The 13,610-nt window shown below is 38.7% G+C and overlaps 1 protein-coding gene across 1 annotated transcript; it reads left to right on the top strand.

Moving 5' to 3' along the window:
* The first annotated feature begins 522 nt into the window (after positions 1 to 522).
* On the top strand, positions 523 to 6,503 carry nrsn1l (neurensin 1-like). The gene is made up of 4 exons (XM_067611472.1): positions 523 to 720; positions 2,876 to 2,958; positions 3,073 to 3,225; positions 4,784 to 6,503. The coding sequence occupies exons 2-4, from the start codon at positions 2,899 to 2,901 to the stop codon at positions 5,198 to 5,200; spliced, it is 630 nt and encodes a 209-aa protein (XP_067467573.1). The 5' UTR covers positions 523 to 720; positions 2,876 to 2,898; the 3' UTR covers positions 5,201 to 6,503.
* Positions 6,504 to 13,610: the final 7,107 nt, after the last annotated feature.

Genomic DNA, 13,610 nt, shown 5'->3' with positions numbered 1-13,610 from the left:
CTGATGCCATAGGAACAGTACAAATATATAGGGAGTCTTAATCTGGTGTTGCTATAATACCTCTCTGTACTCCTTTGGGCGGGTATAATCTGTGGTGCCCAATAGTGAGTTTAGAGTGACTAATGCTTTAATCTCCTGTGGTATACAGATGCATGCTTTGTGTTCTGTATTTTTCCTATAGCATTTTAAAGTTTTGTTGTGATTATTACTTGTGCAGTTCTGTTTATTTAAAAGGACGAGGATAAAGATAATGAGGAATATGGAATAATGTAATTGGACTTATAATACAGACATAAAAACCCAATATCATTCTTTACAGTGTTGGGAAAGATATGGGGTGGGTTTTAAAAAAAAGAAGTTATGACCTACACTGAGAAATAGTCACCTATATTTTTAAAGGAAAAACATTTTATATCACATGTGTTTCACTAATGAGTAGATGCAGTGTGTCTGAAGGTTTGGAAATGACAAACCACCACATAATCTTGCCTGAACTGGGTCACCAGGAAACGCTTTGAATGATCTCTGAATTAGCCTGAAAAGGAAGGGTTATAGTTTAAAAGATGTGGAATATTATCGAGACTTCGCATGTTTTTTCTCCATCTACACGCATGCTCAGTGCCCCCGCTCCTCTGATTCACATCAACAGCATCGTTGGAGATCCACTGGTCCGACAACACATGGATCCCCAGTGAGAAGAGCGAGCACTCCGGCCAGGGGGTAAGACCGAGTCCTTCAGTGGTTGTAAAACTAGACTGAAGAGAGGGGGCTTCAGTGGTAAAGGGAGGGGGGCGGTAGAAAAAATGAGAAACAGAGTCGCTGTGGATGAAGTGCGATGGAGAAAAGTGTTAGATGGCTGTATATGGCCGCGATGACTCACTGATGTCCAGTGCTGGTGGTTTGTTTATCTGTGCTGAATTGAAATGATCATCATGCCATCTGATTCTGTGTGGTTTTAATGGTTTTGACCAGTCGGATCGAGACGTTTTCCCGTCTTATTGTGAGCGATTAGACACAGGAAATCATATGTAAAATCCTACTTTAGAGTGGATCAGTAAAGACACCCTGTTGACTATTTTCATAAACGGCAAATAGCATGCTAAAATATTTCTTTAGTACGCATTTTAACTGGGTTGAATCTGGAATGACCTGATCTGTGAGTCAGCAGGAAAGTTGGGGCAAACTTGAGCTACTAGCACCATGGACAGCGCTCTGGATGAACAGCCTGTACGGGACTGATAAAGTAGCTCATGTTTGATTAGGTTAATTAAGGATACGGTGCCAAAGCTTAGCCTAAGTTGAATGAGTTTTATAACTTTTGAAACAAAATGGAGCAATCATTTTGTAAGCCATATCAAAGAAAAAAGTCACATAAATTCATGTTCAGTATACTCTAACATGACTAATCAAACTGTCAGTCACTTAGTGGTGGAAGAAGTAGGCAAAAAGTACATATTACACAGTTTGGTCTCTTTCTGGGGATTATATTATTCTACAAAAACATTATTTAATCCAATAATTATTGACACAATAATACATAAGCAGCATTTTAATGCTGTAGCTGCTAGTTAAAACTACTTGGCATCATAAGTAGCTGCCAAATAGAGTGGAGTAAGTACAATATTTCCCTCTGATATTTAGTGAAGTAGAAGCATAAAGCAGCATGAAATGGAAATACTTAAGTACTGCACTTAAGTACAGTAAATGTACTTACAGTTGTTACTCTCTACCACTAGAGTCACAAGTCTGTGCTCCGTAAATGTATTTAAAAGGACAGCATAATTGGAAATTTAGTTATATGATGTTACATTATATGATGTTATGTTAGTTATGATCCTCATCATACCTCGTTATCTAGTAAATTAACACTCTTAATTGTGTCAGCACTCGCTGTAAAAGAAATCAGAAAGGTCAGATCCTTTAGAGAAGAAACTAACCCAGAGAAAAATAAAATGGGATATCAAAGCCATAGAAATGACACTTTTAGTTGATGAAGTCTGGCCAGCTTTCTGTTTAGAAGATAATACTGCACTGTGTAACTTAAGCCTAATTCACAACAGCCAAATGAAATTATATATATATATATATGTATTCTATTTTATCCACTATACTAGTCTTTTCTTCCACTTGGTGCTACTGTATTGCACAGACATTCTTTTTGTTGGCATGAAAAGTTTATTTAGTTGTGTTTTTTCATATTAGTTTTGTATATACCCCCATAATCTGCAGTTACAAGGAAACCAGGGCTTGTAAACACAAATCACAGAAACTCACAAAAAGCTTGTTTATTGGACAGAGTTTGGTAACAACTCATCCTGTCAGGTCTCCAGATTTTAGCAATAAAGGCTGAGTTCAGTACCTATGAATTTACCTGACCAGGATGTTCTCTGATTTTATATCCTTTGGTGATGGTTGCTTCTGTGTCAGGGTTACGATTCAATTTGCAGTTTGGTAACTTACTGAGTGATACAGACTGAGATCAGGCATGTGTGACAGTTTCAAGAAGGCAGAGAATGAAAGAAATCAATCAAACTGCCTCATGAGAATAACATCAGAGGGACATGTGTGCATATGCGTATGTGGAAGAATAGAGTGTGCATGCACATGCATACAGTATGTGTGACTCATCCGTGGGTGGTAATAGAGCCACCTCAGGGCCACGGTAGCCGTCAATCGTTCACATGCTGCAACAATAAGTGGGGCAACCTGGCGACACGGCCCAAGATTTATGACGAGTCTCTGAGGGAAGGGTTTTATTGAGGGAAATCCATATTCAGCAGATAAAAAATGTTTGTGTTACTTGCTGATGTGCACACACATCAATCTGCTCCGCACTTTGCATGTGTATTACTAACAATTTGTGTTTTTACTGCAGGTGTACAAGGTGCGTGAGGTGTGATGGCGCTGTGCTCCGAGGCCTGTGTGTCTGGCTCAGGAGGGGAATCTTCCAGCAGTGAGGTGAGCTTTGGCTTGCATGAAAAAAAGATTGTTTAGAAAATCCTGCAGTACAACCGTACTTACCGACGACATGTTTGTTCTCTTTGGTCACTTTGTCCGTAAAAATCCTTATAGGCGGGTTCTAGCTGTCTTCAGTTTGGGGTTCGTTCTTACCTGCACCACTTTTATGAGGAGTGTTCGTCCTCTATGTGGGACAGAGACCTGGAGGATCAAGGGTTCGTCCAGAGCCAGAGGTCAACCCTGTGGTGGAACTCAGCAGTCTGGAAGGTAAAACTTCCAGCTCTTTGAATCAACTTGATGTTGGAAGGTGCTATACAAATAAACCTGTTACTACAACTACACTCTCCTAATAATCTTTTTTTAGGATGTTTTCTCTATCTGTATGATCTCTCACATTACTCCATCCCTGCTTCTGTGTCTTTAAATTACTGTTTTCTATATTCAGTTCAATGATCTGATTGAAATGAATGTCAAAAATAAAATTTCAAAAGCAGCGTAGACCTATAAAAGGCTCATTTTTAGAGAAAGTAAGAGCTAATGTTTTGTTAAATTAGCTGTGGTCATTAAACCGCACTGAGATGATAATTTACTTAATTTCAAATATAACCGCTTAATAGGCCATAATTGTCCATTAAGCTCAGAATGTGATGATGAAGGTAAACAATAAAGATATAATCAGTCCTACCCTGACATTTCATATAAATCAGTCACTGACTGATAAAAGATAATAATGATTCATCCCACAACTGGTATCTGTTATGTCCCAGGAGACACACACAGGAAGTGATGCATGCTGCTTTTCAGGTTTGTTTGAAACATACAGTAAGTACAATTCCCAGCAGTAAGGGCTCAAGTATCTTCAATAATCCTAGAGAGTTCATTCATCTTTTTCAGGACTAAACTGCTCACTCATACAATACTATCAGTGATGCATTTGCAGGAACAAGTGATTTATTTCTATCAAGTCCAGCCCATGTTTTACAACTACTATATAACAAGATTTTGTATATCATCATTTAATCATGTCAGTGATTTAGTTGTTAAGTTAACTTTACTTAACGAAGTTGAACATATGTGTATCAAAGCCAATATCTAGAATAAGTATCCAAGAATGCTCAGGAGTTTGTTTACATATTTTTCCAATATAAAACACCTACAGTGCAATCCATACATGCATTCTTTTCCCGTTGAAATGTAAAATTAAAGTAAAATTACACAGTACAATTACAGTATTACCATTTGGAAGGTTACATTTTTTTTCATTCTATTTTATAGTCATAAGTTGTCATCCTTTAGAAAAGGTGGCCTATTTTTTGTGACGACAACAAAGCTATGACTGACTGACTTGAAGGAAGATATATTTAAATTATTCTATTTCTATTATTGGGATTAGTTTATTTTTGAAAAACTGTAGCAAAATTTGAACTCCCCAATTCTCTGTTCACTTATCACTGCCAGCGCCACTGCTGGAGACCTGCGATTCTTTTCACCTGCCAGCGATAAGTGTAATAACTCAAAAAAAAATTCTGATATTCTTTCTCATATATTATTCTCATATAAAATTATGCATACTGTGCATTTTAAACTGTTGTCTCTGCATGATAAACTGCAAGCAGTAGTGTTGTGGTATTTCTAGAGGTATGGTGAGTGCATGTAAGCCCCCTGTCTATTTGGCAATTTGGATTTTTTTCTGCATCACAAAAGAAAAATGACCTTTCCTAACAAGAAGTGAAGAGTGCTGAAAGTAGGCCACCTATTGAAAAATGGACCTGGATTGCACAAATTGCCACTTGAGGTTTCTCTCTTTTCCTCTCTCTCCATCCAGGTGTCCTTGGCCCTGGGTCTCCTGATCCTGACTGCAGGTATCGCCAGTCTGTCAGTCGGTTACACCACTCCTCATAAAATCGAGTCATTCGGAGAGGGAGACCTGTTTTTTGTGGATACCCAGGCCATCAGCTTCAACAAGGGGCTGCACCTCAGCACCGCGGCTGGGATCGGGCTCTCCTGCCTGGGCTCAGCCCTGGCAGCGATGGGGGTCGTCATTTGGATCCTCCCCAGGGCCAACTTGAAAGAGAGGCTCTTCCAGAGACCGGGTAAAGGGGAACAGAGAGGAGAGTTGGTGGGGTCAAAGTGTAGGGGATTTAGGCATGCAGAAGATGTGGTCACCAAGCCACCAGGTACAGAGGAGGGGAAGATACCCATCACACTGTCAAAAGTGGAAAATGTGCAGCCCACTTCTTAAAAAGACCCCTGCTGAGCTACGGGGTGTTCAGGCTTTTGTTCTAGTCCAGGGGCCTCATTTACAAGGTCTTACATTAAATTTGATCTGTACAGAAGCAAGTGTTATTTTAGCGTGCAGATTGTTCATACTGTATGGATGTTGTTTGTGACCTGAATATTGCAGTTGCACAATGCTTAGTTATGCTACTTTGCAGTAAACAAACATATTCACTCTGGGATTTTAGAAATCAGGCATTATAGTCACAACTTGATCTTGATTTTTAAGAATAAATCCAAACTAAATTTTAGAGATGAGGCCGTGAGACTTCCACCAGAGCCTTTGTGGCTCTTAAAAAACACCTTGTACTGCAGCATAGGGACATAGTCATTGTGCAGTGCACTTGTGTTATATTTTTAAAAAATGCAGTGTATAATGTCCAACCAGATACTCAAGGAGAGCAGAATACTAATGACTGATGGTAGGAAATTATATGTTTTTATCTCCCACTTTATAGTGTTTGTTCTATTTTTTGCTCAATATATTTTTTATCAATGTTTTTTTATTTAAATAGCAACGGTATCAGCTTTCCAAGGAGCGAGATAAGGTAGTGATATTGCATGAATTAAATGGAAAACCTACACCCACAGTCATAAAAAAGATCCATGGACATTCAGAAAGGTGCTCACATGTAGAAGAGGTTAAAGTGAAAAAAAAAATCATAAACAAGTCTGTATCTACATTTTCACATATCTCTACTAACACTCAGCCCATTGAACACATGCACAGCCACATGCACTCGCACTCACCCGCTCACCCACTCGCCCACACAAATCCGTGCTCCATTGACAATATCACCTATTTTCTCCCCACTGTAATCTGGCTTCGTAATTGCCTGCAATCTGTGTCTCCAGGCAACAGTTGGCCTTCAAGTGCTCTATTTTCAACTCTGAACAAAGACTCTTTTCTGATTGGTCCATTACTTCCCCTTCTTGATTTTCACACCAATCAGATTTTTGTTTACAGGTACACACAGTAGTAGCGAGTAAGTGGTGAAGCACTGAGGTGAAAGGAATTTGCGCTGGCACCTTAGAGGCCACCTGTTTGATTGGGTCCTCCAGTTTAGTTAAATTAGTTTGAAAAAGAGAGAGTACAAAAAAAACAGAATAAACATGATGTCCTGACTGGTTTCCTTCACTGATTCCACTGGATGTTATTATTGATGTTTCATTGTTTTATTGTGTTATTGGCTATTATGAAGATAGTGGAATATAATGAGGGTCAAGTGTCTCAAAGTCAAAGCAAATGACCAAAATAAACTTGTGATCTGCATACCTAAATTATGTGTTGCTGTGTTTGGCTCCATTTTATCATTCTGTTCCACAGAGGCTGGAATGTAAACCTGCAGTAAGAGATATTTTTTATACTTATGCTGAATCAAATGACTCTTTGTAATGTGAAAGGGTTGCATGTCATGCTGAACCCACGGGGGACATCCAGTTCTGACAGCTCAGTGCGGCTTGTAGCTGCTTTTAACCTCTTTTAGCTAATTGTTTTGGTTCTCCAACCCACACATTGGACCTCATGCAAGAACCATTATACAAACAGATTTTTTCTTAAGTGGCATGTTCAAGTGATCTAAGAGAACTTGTGCCATTCAATAATATTCTTGTATTTAGGATTTCCTCAAAAGGCCCCTTTATACTGTGAGAAATGTGGTAAAATCTTTGGTCGTCAATCCAAAATGGTGGCCCTAGATTGCACTGTATGACACGTCCACTGGCAACCGATTTTGAGCTTTAGGGACTAAATTCTAACAATTTAAGAACAATTTCTCACAATGTGACTGCTCTTACGACCAACATCTACAAACAAACCAACTGGAATACAAGATGAAATGACACAGAATACACTGGCCGACATGACATTTCATTTCGTAAGTGCAGTTTTTGAATAAAGTTTGGGGGGAATAGTACGTTCATAGCATACAAAAACTAAAATGATGGCGGGGAAATGAAAAAAAAAATTGTGTGACTTGGCTGCATTTTCCAAAACATCTGAGCGGTGCAGATGGATGATGCGAGCTGATGACATGCCTCTGCTCTCATTTACTTTTACATTTACATCATAGCGCTACAATTCACCATGCATTCAGCACACAATCTGACATGCCTCAAATTGATATCGTATAGTCTGACACAGACTGTGACCAAGATTTTATTATAGGCGTCTTGCACAACATGAGATGCAATAAACTTACATCGTTGTTGTTGTCGCACAGTCTAAAGGCGCCTTTACATACGAACAAAATTAATGAGTGGTACAGGCTTGTCCTCCAAGACATGTATAGTCTGTTTCTCCAAAGACGGAAGAACACTTGTTTTCCTTAAGACATCCCTCACTGGCCTCCAAATTCCACAGTAAGAAGTTATTTTTCTTTTACTCTTGGGTGACATTTTTGTGAATGAAAATTGCCAATATTTGGGGCCACTGATTATGCTAATGATCTAATCTCATGAATGTGCACCTCTTCATTTACAGGTGGCTCTCATGAAGCTGAAATAAGAAATTTATGAGAAGTTTGTGCAGGTAAGAGAGTTTGGCGAAGCAAATGAATGAAGCAAACTTCATAGAAAAAAAAGGGATAAAAATGTTGCAGCGTTAGGTCCTTTGACTTTATGGTTCAGTCTGACCATTTACAGACCTCTTATATAAAACTACTGGCAGCTGTTTCCAGCAGACAAGTTGAATGTGTGCCACTTGTTCAACATGAAAAAAGAAGATTGCCATGAGTGGGCAGTGAAAAAAGCTGCACATCTAGCAAGCTAAAGACACAGATATTTTTAATAGTAGCTGGTAGAGAAAACTAGAGCAAGTGAATATTGGACTTACATTAGTCATTTGTCAAACATTATCTTAACTCGATGATCACTTATTTGCTTTGTGGAGAGCTTTAAACTGCATCTCATCTCTTTATGTTTATAATAATAAGTTTTATATTATACTGAGACCTCTCCTTGGTAACTGAGCAAACTCCATCTGCTGATGAAAATGGAAAGACCTTGAGTTAAGATTATTTTGGTTCCTGGTTCCTTCCTTTTCATTACCAGTCAACAAAACTTTTTTTTTAGGACATGACCTGTGAATCCTCAGTCCTCAAGTTTTTCTCAACTCCTCAAAAGTGACATGTTTTTAATCCCTAAAGGTATAAATGGTATTCATGAAGTGTACCACTATCAATCATACTCTTTGAAATGAGCAGTTACCAATAATTGCCAGTATTTTTACAATAAAAAAATGAATCATAATAATAAAATAGTCAACAAGTCAGAAAGAAACAGTAATATAGTCAGCAAGAGCGGTACATGTGTAGTAGAGGTCTTCACGGGTCCACTTGGTTCTAACAAACTGAGACCTGACCGGGGACCCAAGTCGGACCGTGTCCAAATTCGTGAAGACGTCTGATGTGTAGCGTGAATAAAAGTAAAAGTGCAAAAGTGAGTACTACATGTACAGTACATGGTGTATTAATGAAATCTGCATTTGAGATGCAGCATGTGAGGTGCAGCTGTGTGTATGGGCAGGAGGGTGTGTGTGTGTGTGTACGTATGTGTGTATGTGCATTTCGTAAGTTGTATTTATGTACGTCTGTATGAGTACATCGTGTTACTTGGGAGAGATGAGTCACAGCTGTGAGTGTGACTCATCTCATTTAGTCTCCCAAGTCACACACTAACAGGAGGGCCACCAAGCATCGGCAACGGAGACAATAGACACACTCTTACACACATACACACGCTTGTTCTAGGTCACAACTTGTCCTCACAATCATAGGCTACTTGTTTTGGAGCACTTTAAGCTTTATGCTGTTTTTACTGGCCAGCTGATCTTTGTTCCAAAACCTTTTGATGTAGCCTACAATATGTAATTGTTGAACTGACAGAACTACTGTATATCATCATCAAGGTGATTATAGCCTTTTATTAAATATTGAAATATTGAATATTGGGTGCTTTAAAGCTTTCTTATAATGGAGATCACCTGACCACTGCAGTGCAGTAAACTTATTATTTGTCTCCCTAAAAACATCCTCATCCAAGATACATGAAGTTTGTTCAACTAATTTATAGTTCTTCGTCCTTTCTTTCTTCCTGTTGCAAAATCATTAACACATCACGCCTGCCTGTGAGCTTGCTTCAGTGCCATCACAGTAACATTTTTTTGCCCTTGTTGTCAACATGCTCCTTTCACACTTTCGACGCATGTTTGCATGGCTGATTTAAGCATGCTGGGTTTATTAGCAAGTGTATGTAAGTGCATAATGAGATAGAAAAGTGGAAGCGGTGGCAGTGTTTCCTGTGAAGATGGAGGCTGATACGCTCCACTGACTGCAAAGCTGAGTGTGAGTCACGCTGTTGTGGGAGAGAATGCACAGCCGAGGACTGGGCTGCAGTCTGCTCGGCTGATTGGCAGACCCATCCATCCCAATGTGTGTGTGGGTGCTGTATCTCTGGGTGCCTGTGAGTCTGCTGCACTGATATGATACTGTAACATCTCATCTGCTGTGGAAGACAGATAGGAAGCTGGAACATCTCTTAGCTAGTGTGTGGGGTTGGGTAGCTGCTCCGTGGACAAAAATGGTTCTGTTGCCAGTCATCTGGAAAAAAATAAATCAGTTGCAGGGTCCATATTTTATTTATTTTAACTTAACCAGGGAATTTTGATTGAGACATAAGATCTTAATGAGAAGAAAACAAAACAAAGAAAGGTCAAAGAAACACCACCATAAAGCAATATGAAAAATGAAAAACTGTCAGGTTAGGAGCAACAATAGCTTCTTGATGAAAGTCATGGGCCCAAAATATCTTGGATACAGTTTTCAAAAGGAAATAAAATGGTAAATAACAGCCGTGTTGGCATAATTTGTTGTTTGGTGATGTTTTTCCCTTTTCACACTTATGACGATACAGATGACGTGACACCATGTTGACATATTTATAGCACAGCTTTGATATAGGTTGGTGGCAGAAAAACATGACTGAGAGTCTCCAGCCATGCTAGCAACTCTATGAGGCTGTACATCAACATGCTAACATGCTCACAATGACAATGCTAACATTGTCTTGTTGAAATACTGCAGTATAGACCAAAGTGGTGGACCGACCAGCCAACCTGCCAACAGTGCCATCCATAGAGCCATGCTAAAAATCAGCAGGTAGAATCAAAAGATTTTATTGGTCAAAGAAAAAAGCAGAGATACAGTTTTTACACCACTGGTAGACTACAATACAGTGCAGTCACAGCACATGCTGTGATTCAAGGAATGGGTGTGTTTGTGATTATAGACAGACCGAAGATGTTCAACTGAAATTTTAATTTCTCTTTTTCATTAGCTATTTATTGGACCTAAAATATGTGTAATGTCTTACATAGAATACTGTTCACATGTATGAAAAGGTACAAATTTGAAAGATTTGCTTAGACCCTTAAGGGTGTTCTTATCATCATCTAATCACATCCGTTTCTGCAGTTTTCATTTAAGCTTCATGCTTGTAGAAATCTTACATAAGCTGAATTATATTTTGTAAATTCCCCATCGCAGTGTTAAACTAATGGAGCATCAAGTTAATTCAGGCAGAGTAGTATCAGATGATTCATACAATCACCAATCACACTCAAACAAGTCAATGACTCACTGTTTATCATTTGACAGTCATTCACATTGCTGCTGCTGCTGTTTCCGTTGATGTCATCTCAACCTGCTACTGGCTGCTGTTACCCTCTACACTGACTCCTCACTCCACCACCTCAGCCTCCTCCCTGCCTAGTTTCTTATTACCACACTTAAAATGGCATCTGTTGCCTTGTGCATTTATGTGCCTGCTATATATCAGTGTTCTGTATCTGCTCATGTGTGTCCCCTTTGGTGGGATTTTATGTGCTTTCTTCACAAGCCTGCACAGCTTGGATTCTTTCGGGCAGCAACCTTGAGACAGGCTTTTTAGTCAAATGTAGCCAAATATCCATTTGGTGAAATTAATGTTCTTAAGTCCTTTAATATTTAGTGTAACTGAGTGAATAGCAGAGCAAAAAGCACAAAAGCAGAATATTGAGTTTTACAGAATATGTCATGGATGTACTAATTATGTACAAGAAAAAATGGAGAAGCACCCGACACTGTCTAATATTACCATCAACTGCACAGAATTCAGCACTGCCTTTAATATGCCAATGTAAGACAGATGTGACCATTATGAAGAACATAAGAGTTGGACAGGGAATATGAGTCTTGTGCCTGAGAAAAATGCCGTGAGAGAAGAGACAGTGATAGCAAAGACAACCTCACTATCACTTGTCATTACATGCCTTCAGGCTGAAATTAGCATTTTCCTCTATAAGAACTGGCACATAACTCCAGTACAAGTGAAGCAACAGCAGAATGCATTGGCAATCACATGGCCAATGAACTCATCAAAATTCTAGGAAGTATTATGGTTGACCATGCTGATGTCTCACACATCATGCCATGAAGAGATGTGATTTCCCTCTGCAACCACAACTCAATCTAAACATTTGAAATGGCCAAATTCTTATCTGAGCAGCGCAATATACAGCCCATCACCATGAAATACTCAACTGCAAACCACATGTGTGTGCAAGAAGTTGACAGTACACGCAGTAATATGGAGAAAGTCATATCAGCTCGTGAATGTCTCTCTCTGGTATCATTTCACTGTAAGAATCGAACTGAAGAGGTCCAAACATTCTGTGTACGTCGAAAGGTAAAAACTTCCAGTTTTGCTCTTTAGCATACAGAAGTACAACATGTACCTTTTTTTTGACACTATCAGCCCTCAGATGTACTCTGTTTTCCACATCCCACAACCAGTCAAGCTTTGATGAGTTGATGTTAGAAGCTCTGAAGATGAAACAAGATCTGGTGGGCAGACCAACACCTGATTTCATCAGCCAAAAGTCTCATTACAAGAGCACATCCTCCCACATCAAAAAAAAGAGAGCGATATATATAGCCGACATGTCTTCCAATCAGGCACTTTATTTACAAATGAAGAATGAAAGGCTCATTTTAAAGTTAATTCAGTGGAAAACGTGAGACCTTAAATTACTGAGTAAATTAACACAAAGGCTGATTCTCATTTTAAAAAAACTTCAGCACTCCCATAAAACAAACAAAGACTTAATTTAGGTAAATAAGGTAAATTAAAGTTGAGTATTTACCAATATAGGGACGGGTGACAAAGTAAAGGAAAAACCAACATAACGTGTCTTAGTAAGGTGTTGGCTGCCAGAACAGCTTCAATACACCTTGACATTGATTCTACAAGTCTCTGAAGTCTACTGGAGAGATGAACATCATTCTTCAAAAAGATATTCCCTCATTTGGTGTTTTGATGATGGTGGTAGGGAGTGTGTCAGTCCAAAATCTGCCAAAGGTGTTCAACTGGGTTGAGATCTGGTGACTGTGAAGGTCATAGCATATGATTCACATCATTTTCATGCTCGTCAAACCATACAGTGACCCCTTGTGCCCTGTGAATTGGGGCATTGTCATCCTGGAAGAGACCACTTCCATCAGGATAGAAAAGGCCTGTACCAGTATTTCCTTTAATTTGTCACCCGTCCATATGTTCTGTCACACTGAGCAGTGTCAGATTAACTGTCATCACTGTTTTATTATGCTTTTATAGTATGGCTCTATTTATATCTCTACTTCATATGTTTCATTTCAAAACTTTAACTGCTGGTTACAAGATGTCTCTTATTTCGTTGAAAAGTCTATTCTCAGTGTTTGCGCACAGGAGCCTTCAGGTTTCCACATCACACTTGTGTCAGTTACCCACTGGATCACAATTTACTCCAAAGTAGTTGTGATGTCACAAATCATGCTCAAAGGTACATGCCTTTAACTCAGATTTCAAATGAGCACAATTTTCTTCTTTATCAGATATGAAAAAAAAGATGCCTTCTACTGTCAAACTCTGCACATACATCATTCTGAACAGTGAAGCTCAAACATCCAACTGGAGGAACAAGATGAAACACATTTTTGAGAGAAGGAGGAGTTTAAATTTGACTTAGCTGAATAATTAACAATAGTAGCACCATCATAATAGATTTACCTAAATGGTTATTGTATTTTCATTGAAAAAAAACAAAAAAATGTGACTGAAAAACCATACTAATATGATAATTTCCACAAATATGCGTGGAATAACATTATTTATATCATGATGACAACTGTTAATCATCAGAAAACTTTGTGTTCCATGGTGATATTCACTTTGATTAAAAAATTCTATATTATTTTAACAATAATGGACATCTAAACTGACTACTAGGGATGTAGTTTGACCATCTCAGTTGATTAGTTGAGCAATTTCTTTATTTTTTGAATCAACAAAGTCATCATAAT

Source organism: Thunnus thynnus, chromosome 15 (genome assembly GCF_963924715.1).
Source record: "Thunnus thynnus chromosome 15, fThuThy2.1, whole genome shotgun sequence".
In the NCBI taxonomy this organism is placed as follows: domain Eukaryota; kingdom Metazoa; phylum Chordata; class Actinopteri; order Scombriformes; family Scombridae; genus Thunnus; species Thunnus thynnus.
The sequence above is the reverse complement of the archived record's forward strand: the minus strand, read 5'-3'. Positions and strand labels throughout refer to the sequence as shown.